Source organism: Ursus americanus, chromosome 9 (assembly GCF_024610735.1).
Source record: "Ursus americanus isolate L20-20 chromosome 9, mUrsAme1.1.p, whole genome shotgun sequence".
NCBI lineage: Eukaryota > Metazoa > Chordata > Mammalia > Carnivora > Ursidae > Ursus > Ursus americanus.
The window spans coordinates 17,054,494-17,080,841 of record NC_142135.1 but is presented as its reverse complement, the minus strand read 5'-3'; the positions used below and the strand labels follow the sequence as shown (position 1 = coordinate 17,080,841).

The 26,348-nt window shown below is 43.6% G+C and overlaps 1 protein-coding gene across 25 annotated transcripts in view; it reads right to left on the bottom strand.

Moving 5' to 3' along the window:
* LOC148109424 (uncharacterized) overlaps positions 1–26,348 on the bottom strand; it is a 325,915-nt gene that overhangs the window by 284,197 nt on the left and 15,370 nt on the right. For 11 of the 25 annotated variants that reach the window (XR_015725740.1, XR_015725725.1, XR_015725732.1 and 8 more), the window contains one exon: positions 10,085–11,389. The exons of 6 other annotated variants lie outside the window; for them this stretch is intronic. Coding sequence is in view for 2 of the 19 variants with exons in the window: in XM_087864655.1 (XP_087720781.1) it covers positions 11,318–11,389 (72 nt within the window). In the remaining 17 variants the exon portion in view is untranslated. 8 more of the 25 variants (XR_015725728.1, XM_087864657.1, XM_087864650.1 and 5 more) reach the window with 7 other exon arrangements.

Below are 26,348 nucleotides of genomic sequence, written 5' to 3'. Positions count from 1 at the left end.
CCAGTGCACCGTGCAATACGTGCCCTCCCAGGCTGATGATGGGTAGTAAATTTATTCTAATCTTAACCAATATTGACCATACACAAAATTCTCTTCTAAATATTCCTTCTCCATAAAACTTCTACAGCTTTTCTGTTTACATTCAGAGTTTGTCCTAAGTTTTTCTTCTTTAAATAATTAGTCTCATGTTAGGACAAAATCACTTTATTTTCCCTCCACAAAAATGCATTACCATTCCACATATTTTTTACCCAAAACACATATCTTAACTTTTCTTGCATGTGATGTTCTTCCCCTTATTTCTAGTAGTCTAAATTGTATTTATTAGAATTCTTCATGCTTAGAAAACTTAATTGGCAGTGTAAACTAAATAATGAGCAATTGTGAATATTTTGTTATACCAGTATCTTTGGTTAGCTAATTTATGAAAACTTTTATAATTTCTAAAAACATGTATTTTTCATAGTACAAATTTTTAAAGATTTTATTTATTTCTTTCAGAGAGAGAGAGACAGAGAGCAAAAGCATGGGGGTGGGGGGAGTTGCAGAGGGAGAAGCAGACTCCCTGCAGAGCAGAGAGCCCATGTGGGGCTTGATCCCAGGACCCTAAGATCATGACCTGAGTCAAAAGCAGATACTTGAGGTGCCTGGGTGGCTCAGCCGTTAAGCGTCTGCCTTCGGCCCAGGTCATGATCCCAAGGTCCTGGGATCAAGCCCTGCATCAAGCCCCGCATTGGGCTCCCTGCTCTGCGAGAAGCCTGCTTCTTCCTCTCCCACTCCCCTGCTTGTGTTCCCTCTCTCACTGTCTCTCTCTGTCAAATAAATAAATAAAATCTTAAAAAAAAAAAAGCAGATACTTAACCCACCGAGCCTCGCGGGCACCCCTCATAGTACAATTTTTAAATAAAGAACAAACCAAGTTTACTAATAGAACTGTATTCATCTTTAGTTTCTCTGCGATAAGACAAAAGCAGACAAACCTATGTTTAGTACTTAATATTTCATTATTTTATCTTATTTGGAAATGATCTACATATTCAAATTCAGCTCATCATTAACTTAGCAAAACCCCAAAATTTCAGGTTACCAAACATTTTGAAAACCACTCAAAAGTTTATCCATAAGTTTAAACCTTTTAACCTTATTTACATCTATTTAATTTACTTGTTCATAACAATTATGTTTGGATTATCCACAAAACTTCATAAGGCATTAGACAAAGTCAACCATTATTCTAATTTTTTTGGACAAATTTGCAACAGAGACAACAAAAACCCATTTGACCTTATTAAGCCTAGGTAGAATAAAAGTCTTACATTTAATACATAACTGTAAAGACAATTTTATTTTAATTAAACCAACAGCCTCAAATTAGCTTTAGTACCGAACAGTATTCCAGATTCATGTGAACTTGAAAAAACACTTGGGTTCGTTTCTGAGTTTTGGAATGCCCAGTTCTTACTAGTGCTTGCCTTCAAACCAACTAAATAGAGCTCTTATACAAATGAATTTCAGCAAAACCTTCCAGAGGCAGAAAAAGTACAACACATATAGACACACACAGAGATAAGATGTAAACGATCTTCTAGCTTTTGTTCTTACTGATATTTGTGGGAAAGACATGAAAAGCTCAGTTTCCAAATACCTCCCTTTCTCTCTCTCTCTCTCTCTTTTTTTTAAATGAAAAACGTTTCCCTAAAGTTCCGAATTCTTTCTATTTCAAAGAATTGCTCTTAGGTCCTAGAAAAGACGGGGGCAGAAAATTTATATCACCACCAAGGCAGAGAGAAAGCACCTACATTTTGTCTGAGGTGAAGATTTGGAACATTTCTGTCTAAAAGATACTAGAGTCTGGGCACAGAAGCCATTCTAGCAGTTTGTATTTCTTTTAACTCTTTCACTTTTATATCTTCGGTCTCAGGCAATTGTAGGCTGCGTTTACACTGTGAACACGTAAGATTTATATTTCGTGGTACAGAAAGAGCACAGAACAGTTTTTCAGGTTTGTTTGTTTTTTTCCCCAGAGTTTCAGGGTAATTGCAATTTAAAATTTACCTTCCTTTCTCCTAAGTACAGGACAATTTTGTTCCAATCTTGATCCTTCACAATACCCACAGACATTTAAGAGGAACAGGTGAGGTTAGGGATTGGTAGATAGGTGGGCCCTGACTTCTTTCTGGAGTTCCATTTCTAGTTTCATGGAGATTTGTAAGACAATGAGCTGTTTTTAATTCCCCCAAAGAACTAGATTACAGCCTGAATATTAAGCAATTGGCCTGCCATTTTAATTAAATTTGCTTCTTTATATTAGGGAGATTTTTAACTAAAATTGGAATCAAAAGATTTTTGTCTGTATAAAGCATTTCAGTAAAAACCTTCTAATTCTGTTAGTACCTGAATACTGGGTTTTTTTCACAGATCATTTGTAGGAGGGACTAGGAGAAATTGTGGTCCCCTTTTCCTCTGAAGGGAAGGTAGCAAATAAGTTATTAACTTTTTAAACTTCTCTCTGAAGGGCGCCTGGGTGGCTCAGTCGTTAAGTGTCTGCCTTCGGCTCAGGGCGTGATCCCAGGGTCCTGGAACCGAGCCCCACATCAGTCTCCTCCGCTGGAAGCCTGCTTCTTCCTCTCCCACTCCTCCTGCCTATGCTCCCTCTCTCGCTGGCTGTCTCTCTCTCTGTCAAATAAATAAAATATTTTTTAAAAAATTAAAAAATAAAAATAAAATTCTCTGAATTTTGTAGGATCTTGTAAAAGTGGAAGTAAAAGGTCTTGTAATTTAAAAGATTTCGCCACTAGGGGCGCATGGGTGGCTCGGTTGGTTAAGTGTCAGACTGGGTTTTGGCTCAATTCATGAGCTCCTCCCCAAGCTCAGGCTCTCTGTCTGGCTCTCTCAAATAAATAAATAAATAAACAAAATCTTTAAAAGATTTTGCCACTATCCAGGACACACTAATTCTTTTGCAATTGGGGGGGGGGGGTGTCTAGGATAAACATGCAAAAGACATTGCATATGAATGCCGAAGCTGGAAGAGCCAGAGTCTCAATTCCTGGAAGGTAGGGGCAAAGCAAACCTTATTGCCAGTCTCAGGTGCTTTTGTTAAATTCATATCCTGGCTTTCAGCGTTTACATGAGCAACCTGTACACTTGAACCTAGAGATTAGGGCTGAGTATGCCCTATAAATCTTATAGGGCAGATGAGGCCTATAGGTAGATGAGGCCAAATTCTAAAGGAAATTTACATTGGATATTGATGAGGGAACAGAAGGCAAGCTGAGGACAAAGCAGAAACTGACACCTTGCACCCCCCCCCCCCCATGGGATGTACCTGATATTCCTCAGGCACGCCTGGCTGCCCTCAAGGACAAAGAAATAGTTAACCTATAGATACCACAATCCCTCAGTTTACAAATGTCTTAGCAGTTTATAAGAACGAAGCATTTCTATCAATAAGGAAGGGAATGTAGATAACAATTAAATGTCTTTATAATCTGCAGGCTCCAGGAAGCCCCCAACCATCTTAATGTTAATGCCTTGCTAGAGGGAAAACAACCTTAACTTGACAATGGCAGGGCCTCTGGTATCTTGTGAGTCTTCTTTAACATATGAAAGTATTTTCTCAACCTCCCCTTTTCCTCACCTCCCCCAACCCCATGCTATATAATCAGCCACCCCTCACAACCCCGGTGCCGCAGCTCTTTCTGCCCACGGGTCCTGTCCCCGCGCTTTAATAAACCACCAATTTTGCACCAAAGACGCCTCAAGAATTCTTTCTTGGTCGTTGGCTCCAGACTCCACCTCACTGAACCTCACTTGTATTCCGTGACCTCATCAGATATGGACATTTGTTTCTGAGTCTTAAGCCTAATTTCTGCGATTTTATCTTGTCAAGGGAGTCCCTAAGTCTAGCCATTATACTACTAAGAAAATTGAGAGGTCTCTATGAAGAATATTTTCTTTTAAATATAGCCAATTGAAAGGATCCATCGTCTGGCCATTGACAAGTAGAATCGAATAGCAACTCAAACCAATAAACCTTAATGGCTTAACCAAAGATGCGAGATTCATCCAAAGACGGCATAGGTGATACATCCCATGATCCAGAAGTTTACTCCCCCAATTAGTCTAAGAAAGCAAAGACCTTCATTACACAGGTGGAAAGAATGGTGTGATGAAAATGGGATGTTCAGTCTCCCACAAAATTGTGAGATGCCTCCAGTCACAGACCTGCTAATCTGTGACACGGGTAGACAATACTGGAATGGGACTTTACAGCACTAACAAGCAACAAAGGTTTAGACAACAAAGGTTCCTGTGAGCTGGAAACTCTCATGAGAGCTGGCACAACCAGACAGAGAGAGAGAAGGGGGGTTGGAGAGAGAGAGTCAGAGTCAGTTCCCCAGTCTGGTTGGTCACCAAAACGTACCCCAGTAAGTACACCCTCCAGTGATGGAAACCAAAGAGAATATTCGCATTGGTCACAAAGCCAAGCTCTTAGGACACAGAAGGAGATGAAGGAAAATATACGCACATCAACAGTCTTGGTCAAACCTTAGGTCTCTTGGAACCACACCAACACCTAAGAGAGTTGTGCCAGGGGGTTGGAGACTGTGTGATGTCTTACAGTGTACCTGGATACACCAAAGCTTTCCCTTTTTTAAAATGATATTTTGGAGGTTTTAAAATTTGTTTTTAATTTTTTTTATTATTTTAAATACAGCCCACTCCCCAATGTGGGGCTCGACCTCATGACCCCAAGATCATGAGTTGACCTCATGATCAACTCTGAATGAACCAGCCAGGTGCCCACACAGAAGTTTTCTTGAGGTTGGCAGGTGACCTAATCTCAATATAACTCATTCCATGACCAAATTCTCCTATCAGGGGAGTCTTCTTAAGGTGGCGAGCACTCTAACGGCTTTTAAGTACTTGCCCTGTGCCCGTCGATTTTGTGGCTTAGGCTTCCAAGATGGCCCTTAGCAACACCATTTACCTCGTGTGCACATCACGCGACACATACAAAGACCATATCTGGGAGGAAACAGATCAGTCACCAAAGAGTACTCTACCAAATTTAACCAAAGAGTTGCTAGGCCCAAGGAACTTCCACAAGTATTTCCTCTTGTTAACCTAAGTTTTGAAAAACAGAAAAGGACTCTTACCGTTCTTGTGCCTTTGGACTCTGCAGATAGAGTCCAGGAGGCTGACACGGTAAGAAATCTCACCTTCTGCTGGCTGCTTGTCAGGTGTCCCAAGCATCTCTGCTGCAGCAGAGTCCAGGGTGAGCAGTGTCCAGCAAGTTAAAGTGATCCTGCCAACTCCGCCAGCTGTTGGGGAGGAAGACCTTCCTCTGCCCCATGGTCCTTCTTTTTTTTTTTTTTTTAAAGATTTTATTTATTTATTTGACAGAGAGAGAGACAGCCAGCGAGAGAGGGAACACAAGCAGGGGGAGTGGGAGAGGAAGAAGCAGGCTCATAGCAGAGGAGCCTGATGTGGGGCTCGATCTCATAACGCTGGGATCACGCCCTGAGCCAAAGGCAGACGCTCAACCGCTGTGCCACCCAGGCGCCCCCCCCCCATGGTCCTTCTAGCTGGATTTAGAATCAAATTGGCATGAGACAGATTAACAGGAGAAAATCAGGGGTGCTTGGCTGGCTCTGTCAGTAGAGCATGTGACTCTTGATCTTGGGATTGTGAGTTCAAGCCCCACACTGGGCATACAACTTACTTGATTAAACATACACACACAGACACACACACACACACAGACACACACACACACACACACAGAGAGGAGAAAATCAAATTTAATAGGTATACCTACAGGGAATCCACACAGACATGAAATCATTAGTTCACACAACTTTAGAGTCAGGATTAATTTAAGCCTCAGATATGGCTAATTCTGGGGGTACCATGATAACAACACATCTCTCCATTCTGCTCTTCCATGTTCTGACTTTATTCTCAGGCAGGCTCTCTGCTCCTAGAGAAGATAGTCTCTCACAGCTCCAGACTAATGTGATACTTAAAGCTACTGTCTCCAAAAAGAACTTTCCTTCTCCATGATTCTAACAAAATTCCCAGGGAAGTCTTTGATGGGCCTGACTGGATGGTGTGACTATTCATGAGCTAAAACACAGGGTTCCCATAAGAAAAATGTGTGGAGCAAGATGAACAATGGCCAGATGATGGATTGCCGAATAAAAGTGTGAACAAAGAAAGAGAAATCTACAAAGGAAGAGTGGTCAGAGAATTAGGAGTAGAATCAGGATAAAATTGATGTCACAAACACTAAGGAAGGAAAATTTTAACATTGGCTGAGCAGCTCTTTCAAATGCAACTAAAGTATATTTCATTAAAATAAAAATGTGATGGGGGCGCCTGGGTGGCACAGTGGTTAAGCATCTGCCTTCGGCTCAGGGCGTGATCCCGGCGTTATGGGATCGAGTCCCACATCAGGCTCCTCTGCAATGAGCCTGCTTCTTCCTCTCCCACTCCCCCTGCTTGTGTTCCCTCTCTCGCTGGCTGTCTCTATCTCTGTCAAATAAATAAATATAATCTTTTAAAAAAAATAAAAATAAAAATGTGATGTATTCATTGGATTGGTAAAACAGTAGACATTGGTGATTGATGGCAAGACTTTGGTGAGGCTGTGAGGCTGGAGAAGGAGGTATTTGGCAATGGGCCAAGGAAAGAGAGAAAGTAGAAACAAAACTGTAGATGATCTAAAAAATTTGGCTGAAAGAAGTAGAAACAGAGAGGTTACAGAGGAAGATACCGGATCAAGGTAAGATATTTTAGACTGTAAAGGACTTGAGTTAGCAGGTGGAAGGAAGCCTGAAGACAAGGAAAGACAAGGGAGCTACTCTGTTTAAAAGAGAGATTGAATTATAAGGGAAATAAATTTTGAAAGTATCAACTCAGATGGTATGGCAGCTAAAAATTCCTAAAGTGTGTCTATATCTCCCTATTTGTGATGTCCTACACCTTCAGGGAGACTGAAGACACAGGAAGTCCTGCCAGCATCTGATACATTCATTCTTTCTTTCATTCATTTATTCATTCAACAATGAATGAAGTTATGAAAACACTACCTAACCAGGCAGAGTCCAGGTACCAGTGACCCAGCAGTGAACAAAACTGACAAAACCCCGGCTCATGGGTATTAGATGCCTCTGACACATAAGTTTGGGCTCTTCTGGGGAATCTCAGTTATGCAGTTGACTCCTGGCTCCCTCTGGACCCAAAAGGCAGGTGTTCCCGCACCGGGTCCCATCTCTGGCAGCTGAGAGTCTGGTTCCCTAAACTTCATAGCCAGCAAGCCACTTACCCATTATCTGAGCAAAGAGAGAATACAGTCATTTCTATATTATTCCCTCACAAAGTTTTTTCTCTCCCTTGTAGAACCCAGAGGGGAACAGGGAAAAACAAAATTTCCCCATCCTCAGCTGCCAGTCGAATTCCCAAAATAAGATAAACTTCTCCGGATGACTCGCCTAAAAAACACTCTGTACTTCTGTGCCCCCTGAGACAAACAACCAAGAGCAGCTATTACCCTGGGCTACAGGTGGAGATTAAAGATGGACATGCAGCCTGACACAGGCAGAGTGGGAAGGCTTGAGTATATGGACTCCAGAGTAAGACCATCTGGGTTCCAATCCTCGTGTTCCCTCTTATCATCTTTGACACCTTGAGCAAGTTACCTTGCCTGAGAAGAAGTCATCCCATCGGCAAATGGTAATAATGATAATGACAGCACCGACATCAAAGAGCTATGTGAGGGCGATGAGGTCATTCGTTAGGAGACCGCACAGGCTGAGGGCTGGGTGAAGTGCACCGTCACATCAAAGTTGGGGGCTGCAGCCAAAGTGGAAGGACGATGAATGTCGCAGAAGCAAACACGGAGCATTCACTTACCAACGCTGCGAAATAGTCTTCACCTGATAGCTCACTCTCCTTCAGACCCGCTCAGCCTGGACAGGAGAGGAAGGAAGGATAAGATTTCTCTGTCTACCTCAGACATCGAGGTTGGTACAATTTGTACTTAATTCTTCATTCTGGGGCCAGTTGGCTTAGGTCATATATTTAAAGAAAATCTATCTTTCTCTTAAAAACATAAGTTGGTGCCACCATTAGGTCAAAATTTCAGCGGGATATTGGTTTCCTGCAAAATGTCAAGGAAAGTGTGTTACCATTTATGACAGGACAGCTGTTGCCTCGTTTTCCAAGAAGGAATTAAAGGATTTTATTACCCTAAATGAAAATGACTAAAGCATGATTATTTTCCTTTTAATGTTTTTCCCCCCAGTGGAAATTTACATAAGACAGAGCTGTAATCCATTCCTTTCATGCCTGCAGTGTGTCAGAAAATTTCTACTCTTGTAGTCCCCATGGCAGCAGCCCTTAACCTGAGCTGAGGCTGCATTTGTCTCGTGCAGTGGATTTGACTTTTATCTGGTGAATGCAATCAATGTAGACAAGTGCATTGGATGACTCAAACTTGAGATTATTTCTGGTTTTGAATTCCATGTATGTCTTGGCTCCCTTTTTTGGCTAAACTCATCCATTGAATTGAAGTCTGTTTGTTACTTGAGGTGGTGGTGAAATGGCCTGAGAACCCTCTTGGCATTTGGAATGCTGGCTTTCACTCCATCCTGGTGATGGTGCATTTTCTAGTTTTCTAAGAAGGGATGATGCTCCAGACCCCCCTCCCGGATCAGTGAGGACATGCCCTTCGAATTGTTCTCTCAGTGGTGGACCGCTCTTTGTCAGCTCATTTTTTTGTGATGTTCCGAAAAACACTGACCTGTGGCCACTGAATAGCGTTAACCCCTGGGGCGGGGGGTGAGCTATTTTAAAGCTGACTGAGCGCACCCAAATGGGAATTTGACCCATGATCTGCCCTGATGAGCGGCAACCAATGGAGCGACCATGTCCAGCGCTCTCAAGTACAGGTCAGGCTTTTCTAAATGGGAATTTAAAACCTCCACTTGTTTTGTGCTGGGAAAGACCCTGTTTAATGGATGAAAAACAAGCTACAGACTAGAAGAAAATATTTGCAAGCCATATATCTGACAAACGCCTTGTAGGAAGACTATCTAAAGACCTCTCAAAACTCAATGAATAGTACAAAAGCAAATAAAGAATCCAATTAGGGGCACCTGGCTGGCTCAGTGGGTGGAGCATGTGACTCTTGATCTCAGGGTTGTGAGTTCGAGCCCCACATTGGGTTTAGAGAATACTTTTAAAAAATCTTAAAAAAAAAAAAAAGAATCCAATTAGAAAATGGCCCAAAGACATGAACAAATATTTCCAAAAAGAGGAGATACAGATGGCAAGGAAGCACAAGAAAAGTTAGTGAACATCAGTAGCCATTTAGAAAATGCAAATTAAAGCCACAACAATGCATCCCTACACACCTATTCAAATAGCTCAAATAAAAAGTAGGGATAATATCAAGGGTGCCTGGTGGCGCAGTCAGTTAAGCTCCTGAATCTTCGTTTCAGCTCAGGTCATGATCTCATGGTTGTGAGACTGATCCCCACATGGGGCTCCATGCTCAGTGCAGAGTCTGCTTAAGATTCTCTCTCCCTGGGGGGCGCCTGGGTAGCGCAGTCGTTAGGCGTCTGCCTTTGGCTCAGGGCGTGATCCCGGCGTTCCAGGATCGAGTCCCACATCGGGCTCCTCTGCTGGGAGCCTGCTTCTTCCTCTCCCCCCCTGCTTGTGTTCCCTCTCTCACAGCCTGTCTCTCTCTGTCAAATAAATAAATAAAATCTTTAAAAAAAAAAAAAAAGATTCTCTCTCTCTGCCTCTCCCCCACTCAATCTCTCTCTCTCTCTCTCTCAAATAAATAAAAATAAATCTTTAAAAAAATAAGGATACTATCAAATGCTCATGAGAACACAGAGAAGCTGGGTCTCTCAGATATTGCTAACAGCAATGTAAAATGGTACAACCACTATGGGAAACAGTTTGGCAGTTTCCTGTAAGACCAAACATGCACTTACCATAGAACCCAGCAACCGCACTCCTTGGTCATTTATCCCAGAGCAATGGAAACTTATAGTCACACAAAAACATGTACACAAATATTCACAGCAGCTTTATTTATAATCGCAAAATACTAAAAACAGCTGCAGTGTCCTTTAATAGGTGAGTGGTAGAACGAAGTCCGGTATATCCATGATGGGACACTGGTCAACAACAAAATGAACTACTGGCACACACAACAACCTGAATGGTCCTCGAGGGCATGATGTTCAATGAAAGAAGTCAGTCTCTAAAGGTCGCGTGCCTTTTGAAGTATGATTCTACTTCTGTAACATTATAAAAAACGGCAAGACAATAGAAATGAAGAGTAGGTTCATGGTTGCCAGGGAAGGGGGAGGATAGGGAAGTGGGAATACAAGAGGTAGTGTGAAAGAGTCCTTCCGTGGTGATGGAGTGGGTCTGGATCTTGATTGCGATGGTAGCTATATGAATCCATACATGAATACAGTTACACAGATGCAAACATACACACTTCAAAAATCATGAGAACAAAATGAAGTCTTTGGTTCACAGTAACATACCGATGTCAGTTTCCTGGTTTTGATATTGTACTACAGCTTGATATCACCACTGGGGGAAGCTGGGGGAAGGGTACATGTGACTCTGTGCTATTTTTGTAACTTCCTAGGAGTCTATAATTATTTCAAAATTAAAAATTACAAAAAGTCCTCTAGTCATTATTTATTCATGGTATTAATTCTAATGATAACCATCCATGTCAAAAAAACAAAAAACAAAAAAAAACCCAAAAACCAACACACCAAACCCTCAAATATACAGCAGATCTCCTTGTTTATTCTCAAAGCATCGCTGAGAGCTGTCCTCGGCCTGCCTGTGATCCATGTGGACACTCGTCTTACCTTCCATCTCTGACAGAAGCATTTTGAGGGTGGACTGGATTTTCCTTTGTGGGTGAGGCTGCATCTGGAACACCCTCCACTCTCTGAAGACTCACTCTTGGTCTCTCATCCATGGATTTATCCACATTCTTAAAGGACTTTATCTTTTCAAGCACTGCCACTTCTAATGTCACTGAACTCCATATGTTTATCCCCCTCGTTTGAAAATACTTACACTCAATATTTGGAATTCTTTTAGCCTTTTGAAACCCCATGGGTGCCCCTCTTATTTGAGTTTATTGAAATTTGGTGAACGATTTTATTTACAGACATATTTCCTAGGTCTTTCATGAGTTCATAGCATTTGTTACTTCTTCAAAGCTTTGGTCTTGCCATACTGGAAGCCATACCCTTTGCATTCCTGCTCAAATGTAGGTTCCTCTTAATAATTTAGTTTGCCTCTTCTGATGTGTCCTCCACATGTCCTTCCTTGAGTGCTGAAACGAAATCACACACATTCCTGCAAGTGCTGACCCATCTAGGTGTTGTACAAGATAGATGAAACCTAACTTTCAGTATCCAGAACCAATGAAAGGCTCCTTCATATGCTAAGCTTTAGAGGTATACATTTTTCTTCTAGACTTTTTTCTCACCTTGTACTTTTTAACCAATTGGAATATGCACAAAAGGAACACGAGGGCAGCCTCTATCAAAGGAACTGAGAAGTTGTGCCCAAGAATCAGGCACTGGGGAGAAATGTTTCCAAGGTGCCCATAGCAGGCAGAATTAGGGAAAGAGGAAAGGGGAAGGTAGCCGACATTTACATAATGACATCAACATATTTTAGCTGCCAGCTGTGAGCCTGTCTTCATTTCTTCTTTCATGCGCTCCTGTACCTGTGAGACCAAGAGTGACCCCTGGGTTTGTTGGCCCCAAGGACAACTCTGAAAGGAACTACAGTGTTTCTTTTGTTTCTAATGCTCCCCCAGAATAATAAGCAGGATTTTCTCATCCTGATAAGAAACACACAGTGCAAATATTTTTAGCAAATAATCTACAGTGAATATTCTGTTTTCGAATTGGCAACTGAAAGCCATCATTTTATGGTGTGATTTGTTCAGACCTGTCCACTTTTAAAGTGTTTTTATACATTTGCCCATCATACGCTTTCTGTCTTCTGCTTACTCAGTTGTTCACTCCTTTCATGTCATTTCCCATTTGCTTATGATGGGCAAGTCCCTGAGTAGTGCCCTGGGGGCACACCACAAATAGAACTATGACGTAGTCCCTACACTCAAAAAGAAAGCTGCATCGCCTAAGTGGGGCACGTGACCCAGCCCAAGTCAATCAGCACATCCCATAGTCTTGGCTACAGTGATTGGCTCATGGATGGCAGGTGTCCAAAGACATCCAGAGTGCCCATGGCTCTCCTGTGAAAGCCCCATGAGAAGAGGAGGCTGTTCTCTTTCTGTATCCGTAGCATGTAGAAGAGCCTATGACATGTAGTGAGCCCTCAATAAAAATTTTTAAAAAAATTTTTTTAAAAGATTTATTTACTTGAGAAAGAGAGAGTGTGTGTGAGGGGAAGAAGAGCAGAGGGAGAGGAGGGGCAGAGGGAGACAGAGAGAGAGAATCCCCAAGGTGGCCCACTCCCGGGATGGGGGTCTCAATCCCAGGACCCTGAGATTGTGGCTTGAACCCAAACCAAGAGTTGGACGCTTAAGCGACTGAGCCCCCCTAGGCTCCCTTCAATAAATATTTTTTGACTCATTTAATTCCATGATTTTTTTTCTGTTGTACCAGAAATCTGAGAGGACAGAGGCCAGAGCAGCCATCTTGCCACCACAGGGAGCCTGAGACTGAGCCAACAGAGCACAAGCCACACAGAAAGGCCAGACACGTGATTACATCTGTGAGCCCAGAATCTTGCCATGCCTGACATCAGAGCTGGCCTTGGCCTTCTCTCTTACATGAGCCAGTAAGTTTCTGTTTTGCCTATTCTGTGTTTGGTTGGGCTTATGTCACTGTTTACTGACCAAGTCCTAAATGAAACAATGAAAAGAAAGATCATGCCCCAGCCTTCAACTGGAGCCTTTCAGCCCCTTGCACAGGGAACTATGAAGCACAGGCACAGGGATGTGAGTTTGATGGAGCTGCTGGTGCCGGTGGGGGAGGAGGCGCAGAGAGAGAACTGGCAATGGCGATGATGTTTATAATGATGCTGGCGAACCTGGTGACGTTGGTGATGTTGTTAATGGTGGTCATGGTGGTGGGGCTGGGATGGCTACAGTGGTGATCATTAGCACATTAAAAGTGACTCTCCTCCTGTCTCCTCCAACACTCGCCACCACCATAAACTGACCTTACAGCTGCTTCCAGAATAAGAAATCTTAGGTCTGAAAGAAACCTCAAAAAGTATCCGGTCCAGCCTCCTGCTTGAAGGCAGGCAAAATTATTGTCTTCACTTTACAGATGAAACCGCTATTGCTCAGCATCTTTGAATGATTTTCCCAAAGCCCTCCTGGTGAGCCAGGTACACAGCTCTCACGGCAGACAAGTCTGCCCCCTTCATCCTCAGCTTTCATTCCGCGTTCCGTGCAGTGTAGACCCCACAGCAATGGTTCTCATTCCTGAGCATGCAATACGATGGAACTTTCCATATCAAAGCCTCAGCCCCATTCCTGAGGGCCTGAAGCAGCCTTTGGGGATGGGGTCTGTTATAAGCTGAACTGTGTCCCCCCAATATTCCTACGTTGAAGTCCTAACCCTCAGGATCTCAGAATGTGACTAGATTTGGAGATGGATCTTTAAAGAGGTAATTCAGTTAAAATGAGGTCTTTTGGATGGACCCTAATCCAATCTGACTGGTGTCCTTAGAAGAAGAGGAAATTTGGACACAGTTACAGAGGGAAGACCATGTGAAGACACAAGGAAAGATGGTTAACTACAAACCAAGGAGAGGCCCCAGAAGCAGCCAGCCCTGTTGACAATTTGATCTTGAACTTCTAGCCTCCAAAACCATAATAAATAAATTTTTGTTTACTTAGTCTGTGGTACTTTGTGGCAACCCTAGGAAACTACTATAGGGTTGGTGCATTAGTATTTCTTAATTCTCCCCAGTTTATTCTAATGCTCAGTATGTGTCAAGAATAATTACTTTATATGGTAAACTTATATTCCCCAGCCCTCATTCAAGACACTGGCCCACACTTTACCTGTCCAACCACAGATCTAACTTCCCTATAAAAGTTCCCCACCTCAGTCAGGACCTTCACTGCACCATCTCTTAAGAAGGCCATGCGCGTTCTTGGCACCACTCACTTGCTCCTGCTAGCTAGTCCCCAACCCCAAATTCTTCACCCCCCCTTCCCCCAAGCCGCACGCAATTCAAACTTTCATCGAGCATTTACTGGGCAAGGTGTTATGATGCTTAACCAAGTAACATATTTTTAAAGAAGGGACTTCGGGGACCTTTGCTCTTAAACAAGGTGGGGAGGAGTGGCAGGGGGGGCATTTCAGCTTCACACCTCTCAAGTTACACCAACCAGGAACCTATCTAAACCACCTATTAAAAGCTTGACTCTAAGTTCTCAGAGAGCTAGAGCAGAAATTTCTCTTTTTTTTTTTAAGATTTTATTTATTTTTAAAGATTTCATTCACTTATTTATTTGAGAGAGAGAGAGAGAGAATGCAAGCGGGGGTAGAGGTAGGGAGAGGGACAAGCAGACTCCGTGCTGAGCATGAAGCCTGATCCCAGGACCCTCGGATCATGAACTGAGCTGTAACCAAGAATTGGACTGGACGCTCAACCAACCAAGCCACCCTGGTGCCCCTAAAGATTTTCTTTTTAAGGAATCTCCCCACTCAATGTGGGGCTTGAACTTACAACCCTGAATCAAGAGTTGCATGCTCTACTGACTGAGTCAGCAGGTGCCCCAGAGCAGGAATTTCCACCATCGGAGAGGAAGGGAGCAAGTCCTCCGTTCAGGGGAAGCACCATGAAAGAGTTGGTAACTTCACTTTGGCAATCTTTGAGCTATGTTCTCAATTCCTATGCACAATTTTCTTTGTCCCAGCCGGCCTTGCTACTCTACCAACTAACGATAGTGGGCAGTTAGTCTCTTAACAGTGAAGAGCCTAAGCTCTGCACTTGGGAGAACCCAGTTCAAATCCCAGCTCCTCCACTTCCTGGCTATCCAGGAGAGTACCCTAAATTTGGGAATATCCAGAAGAGAGTACTGGGTGTTCTTTTGGTGCAGTGTTGTACTTGACTTTCTACTGACCAGGCAATTTTCATCTCTGCAGGGGCAGAGGTTAACTTGTAAATTTTGGTCCAGGAAAGATGCAAATAATTTAACTCTGGTGAAAGAATTAGCTCCAAGGGTTATGGTTTATGGCCCTGTTGGACATTAACCAGCTTTCTATCTAATCCAGTAATCTTTCTGTATTAATTTCGTGTTGCTGTAACAATGTACCACATCTTAGGGCTTAAAACAACACTGGGCCAAAATCAAATGTCAGCCGGGTTGGTTTCTCCTGGGGACTCTAGAAGAGGATGTGTTTCCTTGCCTTGTACAGCCTCTAGGGTCCCCCACATTCTGTAGCTTGTGGCCTCTTCCTCCCTCTACAAAGCACATCACTCTCACCTCTGCTTCCCTCTTCTGTCTCTCACTCCGATACTCCTACCTCCCTTGTATGAGGACACTTGTGATGATACCAGACTACCCAGATAATCCAGAATAATCTCCCCATCTCAAAATCCTCAACTTAATTACATCAGCAGAGTCTCTTTTACATAGTCATAAGTTCCAGGAATCAGGATGTGGACATCTATGGAGGGTGCAGGGGCATTATCCAGGCTACCACACCTTTCTTAGATTTCTTGGTTAAATCACCTGAATCGACCTAAATTCTCGAAAGTTCTTTGGGTACACTTTAACATTGTACTGGTTCTCGCACTAATTAATGACTTAAATAAAATCTTTGACATGATGTAATTTGTACTTGAATTTAACTTAATTAATTTAATATTTACCAGAGGGTCATGATGTGCATTTTTAAAAATTAGATTCAGCAGAGCTCCGTGACCCTAGGCAAGTCACTTAACCGCTCCAAGTTTTACATCCCTGTAAGCAAGGATGAAATAAATAATAATATACTTAACTTTTTTTTAAGATTTTATTTATTTATTTATTTATTTATTTATTTATTTGAGAGAGAGAGCAAGTGAGATTGGGGTTTAGTGGCGGGGAGGAGCAGAGGGAGAGGGAGAAGCAGGCTCCCCACTGAGCAGGGAGCCCGATGTGGGGCTCGATCCCAGGACCCTGGGATTATGACCTGAGCCGAAGGCAGATGCTTACAGACACTTAACCAACAGAGCCAACCAGGTGCCCTACTTAACTTTGGGGGTTGCTACAGTAGGGAACAAACAAGACAATGAACATAAAGCAATTGGTTCAGTGCGTCCTGCATCGTAAGACCTCAGTAAATGTTAGATGCTGAAAAAAAGCAAGACAAGTGCTCTGGTCCTCTATATCTCCACTTCCCTGAAGCCCAAGTGCTGTGCTCAGCCCTCCCCATTTGCCTCTGCAGCTCTCTCCAGCTTTAGCACCAGAGTCATCAAACATCAGGTACTTTTGTTCAGTTTGCAAAAAGGCACCCTCCCTAGGTGAAAAAGGCAACGCACCTCCAGCCAGAACACCTGGCTTGGCAAAGGCGTGCCAGCTGGTTTTCAGTCTCCGCTTGCCCTTCCCCAGCTGGGTCCCTCTGTGGCACACACAAACCACGCACACCGCGTGGGGAGTCTCTATGATTTTAAAACTCATTGATCCTGGGGATGATCATAGGAAGCACTCCACATTGTTCTCTAGACAGAAGCGGAGTGATGTAATAATCCTCTGAGTGGAAAGGCAGGACTTGTCCTCATATTGATTTCATGCCAAAACCTGGCAAATTGCATCAGACAATTGCTAGGAAATTTATTAGTGTCAATACTACTCTTCTTGCATGCGTACACACACACCAAAACTAAACTAAACTAAACTAAACTAAACTAAACTAAACTAAATTAAACTACATCGCCCAGAACAATGGACAGTCCTCATTCAACAGACTAACTACCAACATTTCCTCCTGCGGCATCTAGAATGATGGATGAAACTCTCCGCACAAACCAGGCAACCTATAGCTAGAGACGCACTGACCACAGAACTGCCTGCACTCAGGGTCATGTTGACACTGTCAGTATGTAAATACGCTATGTAAATATGTGTACACACTCTATTCCTTAAAAAAAAAAAAAAAAAAAAGAATGGTGCTTAAGCTGAACAAAGCAGCTGGCCCACTCAATGTGTGGTCTGGATCCCCAGCATCTACATGCTGGGTTAGAAATGCCGAGTCTCAGGCCCCCAGACCTGCTGCCTCAGAAGCTACATTTTCACAAGAGCCCCAGGTAATTCAAATGCACAGCAAAGTTTGAGGAGCTCTGCCCTAGGAACTTCTGAGTGATATCGGTGGGTGGTAATATCCTTCTGAATAGCTATCCCTCTTTGTAAGGAAAAATCACAGCATGGCTACAAACCAGCAGGGATGTCAGAGAAGGGAAGTCATGGAATCAGTCTTTCTACAAATATTCATTAGGGCCTGTTGTGTGCTAGATACTATTCTAGGTGCTGAGATATAGAAATGAAAAGAAAGAAAAAGAAAAATCCCTGCCCTAGAGGAGCAAATGAATAGTCTATACATGATCAAGTGGTGATAAATACTATGAAGTAAAATGAAAATGGGATAGGGAGGGTGAAATTTTTGCACTTTTAAAAAAAAAATTTAAATCTCTGTTTTCACATTTTTCCTTCTTTTTGTTTCCAAAAGGAGAGGAGAGCATAGCTCTGCAATTTTTGCCCTTTAGCATAATACGGTCAGATGATACTTGTGCAAAGATCCAAAGGAAACGAAGAGACAAGCTTCGCAAATATTTCCTGGAACAGCATGGCAGGTAAAGGGAACAGCACATGCAAAGCCCCAAGGGGGAGAAAATACAGCATGTGCATATGTGGATGAGAGTAATCCATTGATGATTGTTTGAGGGAGAGGGAAGAAATTGCTGATGAAGTTCTCATAGGTGGAAAAGGATGAAATGGAGCACACGAGAGAGGCCAGCTCCACAGAGGAGCATGGAGAGTCTGCCCAGTAATGCTGGGGAAGGTCGCTTCAGGGCCCCCATCCTGGAAACCCACCTGAGTTCAAATTCTGAGTCTGCCACTTACTACTCTGCATCCTGGGGCACGTCCTCTCACTTCTCTGAGTCTGCAACCCCTTATCTTCAGAATTTACTCCTGCTATCACCTCTGCCCAGAGCCTCCCTCTGCCTTTTCCAAGCCAAGGAAATGGTCCCGGTCTGCTGCTTGAAGGTACACGCTTTAAATATTCAAGTAACTAACTGTGCTCATGCATTCATTCACTTAATCATTCATTCAAGAAATACTAATAGCTAGTATTAGGAGAGCAAATGGATAGGGGCACCTGGGTGGCACAGTGGTTAAGCGTCTGCCTTCAGCTCAGGGCGTGATCCCGGAGTTATGGGATCGAGCCCCACATCAGGCTCCTCCGCTATGAGCCTGCTTCTTCCTCTCCCACTCCCCCTGCTTGTGTTCCCTCTCTCGCTGGCTGTCTCTATCTCTGTCGAATAAATAAATAAAATCTTAAAAAAAAAAAAAAAAAGGAGAGCAAACAGGTTCAAATACAAATTCTACTACTTACTGGTTATGTGAGATAGAAATAGCTGTACCAGAAAGTTTCTGACTACTCCAAGGCTCAGTTTTCTCTTCTGCAAAACAAACATTAACACAATCTTCCTCTAGAGCTGTGTGAGAAATAAGTGAGATGATCAAGCTAACACAAAGATACCTAGTGCAATGCCTGGCACATAGTAAAAACTCAGTAAGTGTTGGTCATTATTTGTCACAAATACATTTTGCTAGGCACTGTGCTGAGTGCTGGGGATACGAATATAAAGTGGGTCACTTGTGTTTCACACATCTCACATTGTAGAGAGGAGACAGCATCTAAACCAATACATTGTAATTGTGACGCAATTAGGTAAGAGCTATGCCAGAGAAATGCATACAGTTACTACTGACATGTAATGAAGCAAAAGATTTCATTGCACCTCGGGAAGAAGAGAAGTCTTCCTGGAGTGATATTTGAAACAGTCTTCCAATGACTAGATGTTTGCCAGATGGAGAAGGGGAAGGGCATCCCAAGTTGAAGAAACAACATGGTACCTTGGAAGGACACAGTGTGCGCATGAAGCTGTGAGGAGCCACAGTCATTGGAACAAGGGGGACGTGGAACAGCAGAACAGGACATGAAGCTTAAGAGGCAAAGTGTCCCATGTGGGGAGAATCGAGTTTGCCATGCTAGCCCTTCCGATGTGATCTTATAAGCAACGGGCAACTATGTTGAGGTTTTTAGGCAGAAGAACAAGATCAGGATCTTGGCATTAGAATGGAACATAGATGAGAGAAGGAGCAAGACTGAGGGCGGAGAGACTATCTAGGATGTTATTTTAATAATGCAGGTGAGACATGGTAAGAACCTGAACAAGCCCACTGGCATAGAAAGGAAGCTAAGGATGGGAGAGACCACTCAGAAGAAAAATCCATAGGACTCAGGAATGTGCTGGGCTGGGTTGGGGTAAGAAGATGAGGGAGTCATTCACCATCAGCCCATTAAACTCACACACCTATGGGCTGCTGAAGCAGAGCTTAAAAATGTTTTAGCAAGTGAGGGCTCCAAGTCTAGGGCAGCTCAACAATTACCTTGGGGCATCGCTTCTTTGACTCCGATGAACGTTTCTTGGTAATCATGTAACAGTAAAGCAAATAGCATTCACTGCCCTCAGAAAAGTCTATACAACCATGTATCTATAATGCAAATATAATACTGCTATAACATTAACCGTTCTACAATGTGTGTGCTGCAGGAGTTGTGAAACAAAGAATGTAAGACTTTAGCCAAGGGAAAGATCTACTTCACGGAGGCGCTCATCCATGAGTATGTTTTCCAAGGAGAGAGATGGGTACTCCAAGAGGGAGGAAATGCCTGAGCTGAGGCCGGTGAGCAGGAAAGCATTTCTCAGGTGTATTCTGAGAGCCCCTCATCCTGTGAGATGCTCTGGAACAAAAGGACCCACAGTCACAAACAACCTAGAGATGCAGCCTCCAGTCACAGCATGTCTGTCTCCTTGCACATTCACGACCCTCTCAACATGCTAAAGATCCTGAGAAACCCCGCAGTTACAAACAATTTGTCTAGGGGCACCTGGGTGGCTCAGTCGGTTAGGCATCCGACTCTTGGTTTTCTGCTCAGGTCATGATCTTGTGGTCGTGGGATCGAGCCCCACGTTGGGCTCCGCGCTCAGCCCCACATCCGCTTGAGATTCTTGTTCCCTCCTGCTCTGCCCCTCCCCCCACTGTCTCTCTCTCTCTGAAAAGAAAATAAATAAAATCTTAAAAAAAAATTATTTGTCGAGTGAAAAAAGCAAGGCAGCGGTTACGTGGGGCAGGTTGTGGGGATAGGAAAGGGCATAAGGAAACATCTGGGGGGTAATCTTGATTGGGATGGTAGGTTACACGGACATATATATACGTCAAACTCATTGACCTGTACACATAAAATGCATATATTTTGCTGTACATTTTGTGTGTAAATTATACCTCATGTAACTTGATTAAAAACTATAATACTCTGTTGGGTTTGTTGTTTGTTGTTGTTTTTTTTTTTTACTTTGGAGAACTTTTTAATTATTTTCATTATTATTCCCTCAAAAGGCCTATTCCTTTGAACACCATCTGGAGAAACACCAGTGTGTTAGTTTCCTATGGCTGATGTTACAAATTACCACAAACTTGGTGGTTTAAAACAACATAAATTGATTATCTCACAGTTCTAGAGGTCAGAAGTCTGAAATGCGTCTCGCTGGACTAAAATCACCGTGTTCCTAGGGCTGCGTTGGTCCTGGCAGCTCTGGGAAGGGGAGGATCTGTTTCCTTGCCTTTTCCAGCTTCCAGAGGCTGCGGCATTCCGGCTTCAGGGCCCCTTTTCCTTCATCTTCAAAGTCAGCTGCCACATCACTCTCACCTCTAACTTCCCCCGCCCTCCTTCTCTGACTTCTGTCTCCCGCTCTCACTCACAAGGACTCTTGTGATTACCCTGGGCCCCTCACATCATCCAGGATTATGTCTTCATCTCAAACTACTTAATTGGATCACATCTGCAAAGTTCCTCACAGATTCCAGGCATTAACACATCTCAGGGAGGGGGGAGGGGAAGAAGGCATTATTCTGCTGAACACAACCAGTTTTTAGTGTAAAATCGGAGGAGTGAATAATAAGCCTGGAAATGAAGTTTGAGGCCAGCTCAGGCTAAAGGATTCACTAAGCAATAGGCAGAATTTCTTTACCATTAAATTGGTGCATATATGTGTTTCAAAATACGAAAGCTATCATAGGGTATACAAAATGTTTCCTCAGATCCCCAGCTATCCACTCTCCCTCTCTGAGACCAAAAATGTTACTTACCACTTTCTTATATACTATTTCAGAAGCGATCCATACCTACATAATTCTTTTACACAAATGGTAGCATAGTATAAAAATTGTCCCAGTGACTTTCTAATTGCCCCTTGACAATACAAGTTGGATATCATACCAGAGCAGAACAAAGAGAGCTTCTTTTTTTTTAAGTTTATTCATTAATTTTTTTAGTAATCTCAAATGCACAACGCTGAGATCAAGAGTCATATGCACCACGAGGGAGCCAGCCAGGTGCCCCCACAGAGAGCTTCTTTATTCATTTCAAATGGATAGATAGCATTTAATTGTATAGACCAGTGATTCTCAACATGCTTGTTCATTAGAATGGTCTGGGAAGATTTTGAAAGACCCCCAGGAGTTCCAGTTATCTGTTCTCTGCAATAAACCACCTCGGAAGTTAAGAAGCAGAAAACAATGACCATTTTATTATGCTCACTATTTGGAGGGCCAAGAATTCTGGCAGGGCACCACGAGGACAGCTTGTCTCTGCTCCACAGTGACTGGCGGAGCGGGGGGAGTGGCTCGGCGGGGTGGTCTGGATGGCTAGGAGATGGCAGGAATGGTTTGATTGGAGCCATGGATCTGGGACTTTGATTTTGACATCACCTGGAATCCTTGGTTACTGTCCACATCATATTTGCAGAGGCTGAAATACGCAAAAATGCTTTCTGACTCACATGCCTAGTGCCTGGGCTGGGGCTGAATACAGCGCTCTCTCTCGCTCTCTCTTTCCCCCCAACCTGCCCCCGCTTCATGCAGCTAACTTGGGCATCCTCACAGTATGGTGGTCTCAGGATAGTCAGACTTTTTACATAGCAGGAGGCTCATCCCAGAGCGAGGCCAATGCAGAAGCTACAAAGCTTCTTATAACTTAGCCTTGGAGCTCTCAGACTAGCTATTTATTCTCCTTCTATTGGTCAAGCAAGTCCCTAAACAAGAGGCTATTCCGATTTAACAGAAGGGGAATTAGACTCTATCTCTCCATAGGGGAAGTGGCAGAGAATTGGAGATTGTCTTACTATACCACACCCAGGTGACCTGAATGTGCAACCAGGCTGAAAAACCGCAGTTACAAACATACCAGACCTTATTCGCCAAGCCCTTACTGATGAGGGTGCAGCTGCTTCTGACCTGCCGCTACCGCCATCAAGCCGGCCCTCGGCGTGTATGGCAGCCATCATTCCACACACGGGCAGATACGTCTGGGATAAATTGCTAGAAGTGATATTGGTGTGGATTAAGGACCCCTGGCTGGCTCAGTCAGTAGAGAATGTGACTCTTGATCTCAGGATCATGAGTTCGAGCCCCACAATTGGGTGTAGAGATTACCAAAAAAAGGGGGGAGGAGAAATTGGTGTGGATTAAAGATCAGGAACTGGAACTTTTCTGTTTTTTGGGGTTTTTTTTTTTCATCTTTCTCTTCATTCTCAACATATGATAGTACTAAAGTCCAAGAGGTATTGGACTGGGCTGGCCCTTGTGTGGGCGCTAGTGCTTTGGAGAAGGCAGAACTGAGTCCCCAGGAACGTGAAAGCATTATATCAAAAGGACAGCAGTAGCTCCTGTGTCAAGTTCAACAGCCCAAGTCACACCCAGGGCATCTACACGGCAGGGCTTGGGCTCTAGCTGTCGACCAGCATGACCTGGCACTGTATTTGGGGAACGTTCGGTATCTCACTGTAGTCAAAACTCTGGGACTCAGTTAATTTATTGGCCATATTTCCTAACCCAGAACCACAGATGACTGTCACTTGAAGCCAGTGCTTGGCTGGGACACAGAAGTCATTTGCTCGTGTTCCAATCATCATCAAACGTTAAGTTCATAAATTTGTTCTCCATGGTGCCACCGCCACCCTCTCGAGGAGCCCGCCCTTCCCCTCTCAGATCATGTCCGCTGAGTGGCACTACGCTGTGCTGAACCATACTCCCCGGGAGCTGTGTGCACAGGTGACTCACACAAGTCTGAACTTTAGAAAATCAAGTCTGTCCACGCTGCCCAGGATGGAGCAGACAGAGGCAGGAACTGCAGGCAGAGAGACCAGGCTTACTGTGGTCAGACTGTCTGAGAGACAGGTCATAAGGCAGAAGTGCAGCTAGAAAGGGACAAGTGAGTCAGAGCACCATAATGCTATGATTCTTGTTACAAGAGATGGAAGACAGAGGCTGACAGGGGTGAACAGCTGGTGGAGGGATGATAGGCACCGGAGTGCTCATGGTCAGTTTCGTAGAAGAGGTAGGACTTGAGATGGAGCATGCAGGATGAGGAGAGCTTTAATAAGCAGCAAGGAAAAGGGAAGACAATCTTTGCACCAGCATTTCATGTGTTAGAAGACATGGAGGAAGCTTCTTTTTTTTTTTAAATAAAGATTTTGTTTATTTATTTGAGAGATAGAAAGCCCACACATGATCAGGGAGCAGGGGGTCAGGGGGAGGGGAAGAAGTAGAGTCCACGCTGAGTAAGGAACCCAATGCAAGGCTGGATCCCAGGACCCTGGGATCATGACCTGAGCTAAAGGCAGGCTCAACCAACTGAGCCACCCAAGTGCCCTGGAAGCTTCTTCTTGAGATAGATAATCCAGCTCAAGCACGTAGAGCTTAGCTGGTGCCTGTCACACAGCAAATGTTCAAGACTATGATGCATTATTCTCAATAATAGCAAGTAATGCCTATTAAAAGCTGAACAAATTGGGACATGACTTTGAATAGCAACTGTCAATGCTCTCGTTATTTCTAAACAGATCTATGTGGAATGGGAAAAGCTCTGGTTAAGCCATAGGTTCTTCAACCACTGGCCCAATCTAAAACAGATAGTGGTTCCCTCATTCTGTCCTAGAACCTTCATCAGCTTCCCTTCCTTCCAGGGGAGAACCAGTGGGAACTGACACTAGCTGGACAGAGAATCCCTAGAATCCCATTCCTGACCCACCATCACGCTCTCAGCCTGGTACTCCTCTCGTCGTCATCTTGTAAAACTTGATCCCAGGAGCTGATTTTCTGTGGGGTGCATTAACAAAGAAAAGATTCCAGAGCAAGTATGGAAAGGGTCTCACTGTAAGCACTGGAAAGACCTTATCTGAAAACATGTTCCAATTCCGGGTGGCATGCGGTCATGAAAAGAAGTAGCACCTGGAAAATATCCTACGATATGGCTAACGCTAGTCATCCTTTGGGTCTCGGCTTAAAAAGTCCTTCCTCCAGGAAGTCCTGACGACCCTGAATCTGTTTGAGTGTCCCCATATGTGCTTTCTTATACTCTGAATCTCCCTTGTCATAGCAATTATCACACCAGTGTTATTCTTGTGTATATGTCTTCCATATATCTATATCTGTTCTTTCTTACAAACAAGCTCTTGATTGTATGTTTCTGCAGTGGAGAGACGCCTACAATATTACAATCACTCCATAAGAAGGATTATTTTTACTCAAGTTTTATTACGACTGAGAAAAGGTAAGTGACGTTTCCAAGATTCACACTGAAAGAGAGGAGATAGGACTTGAACCAGCATCTCCTCGGACCAAACAGCAAGCTCATTCACTAACATCACAGCTATAGGAACAGTGCAGGCTTTCCATCTTGGCAGAGCCAGGGGAAGCCTACACAAATTACTGTCCCTAGACCACGCTCATAGCAGACATGACTAATAAATCCCTGTATGCTTTCAGGCTGCGTCCATTGCAAACCCTCTCAGCTCAGCATTTTGGTAGCCACAAGCAATTGATCAGAGCTGGCCCAGGAGAGGAAACCTATTTATCATCTGAGCTCTGAGCTCCGAGTTCTATCTGTATCTCCATGCAACTAGATTTGGGATCCATTCCTAGGAATGTATGGGAAATAATATGAAAGAAATGAAAGTCTGGGCAGATAGAAGTGGTACCCAGGAAAGAAAAGTCAAGAAAAGAGACAGGGGCTGGGGGTGCACAGAGACAATGCTTCTAGAACCTTCCCTGCAGAGGAAAGCCTTACAACACTTCCAGGCAGGAAATTCCACTAATGATGCATGCTACAGCTGGGTTTTCTCATGGCTAAATTCCCCAAGTTAGCTGATGGATTCTTCCTTGTACAGAAATCAGATTCAGCAATTAGAATCCTTTTTAATTATCATCATGGCCATGCCATCCTAGTCGATGACCCCACCAGGGGAGTGATGCATTGAACGTGGGCCATGGCTGATACTTTTGTTGTTTTGACAATAAAGGTGTTATGTTTGCCTGAGGGGTTACAGTTTTGATATTTTAAACATTAATCTCCAGAAAGGAAAGCTAACTGTTCAAACAAGGAATACCTAGGCTGCCATAAATGTGATGGAGTCTTAAAGTAAGAAAACAGATTGAAAAGTGAGGCAAATAGTCAATGAATTGGTTGTTTGGTTTTGACTCTGCTTGTTAATAAATTGATCAAATCCACTTCACTCTAGGCATTAAAGAGACCAGGGTTACCAAATGTATTGTGCTGACAATACCACCTCTCATGCCATGGCAGGCATTAGTAATTAATCACATCATTCTCTCCTCCCCGAGTCCCAGCTTCGTCTTGGAAACCATCCCAACATGGAGCTCCAAGCAGCCAATAACAATCTATCATTCTGGATCTCCAGGCAAAACTACTTGCCATCCAAGATTACAGGCACAGCCCCAATTAACAAGTTATCAAACAAAAAACAGTAGAGTGAAGCTTTAGGATTAAGAGCACAGAAACTGGGGCACCTGGGTGGCTCAGTCGTTAAACGTCTGCCTTCGGCTCAGGGCGTGATCCCGGAGTTCTGGGATCGAGCCCCACGTCAGGCTCTTCTGCTGGGAGCCTGCTTCTTCCTCTCCCACTCCCCCTGCTTGTGTTCCCTCTCTCGCTGGCTGTCTCTCTCTG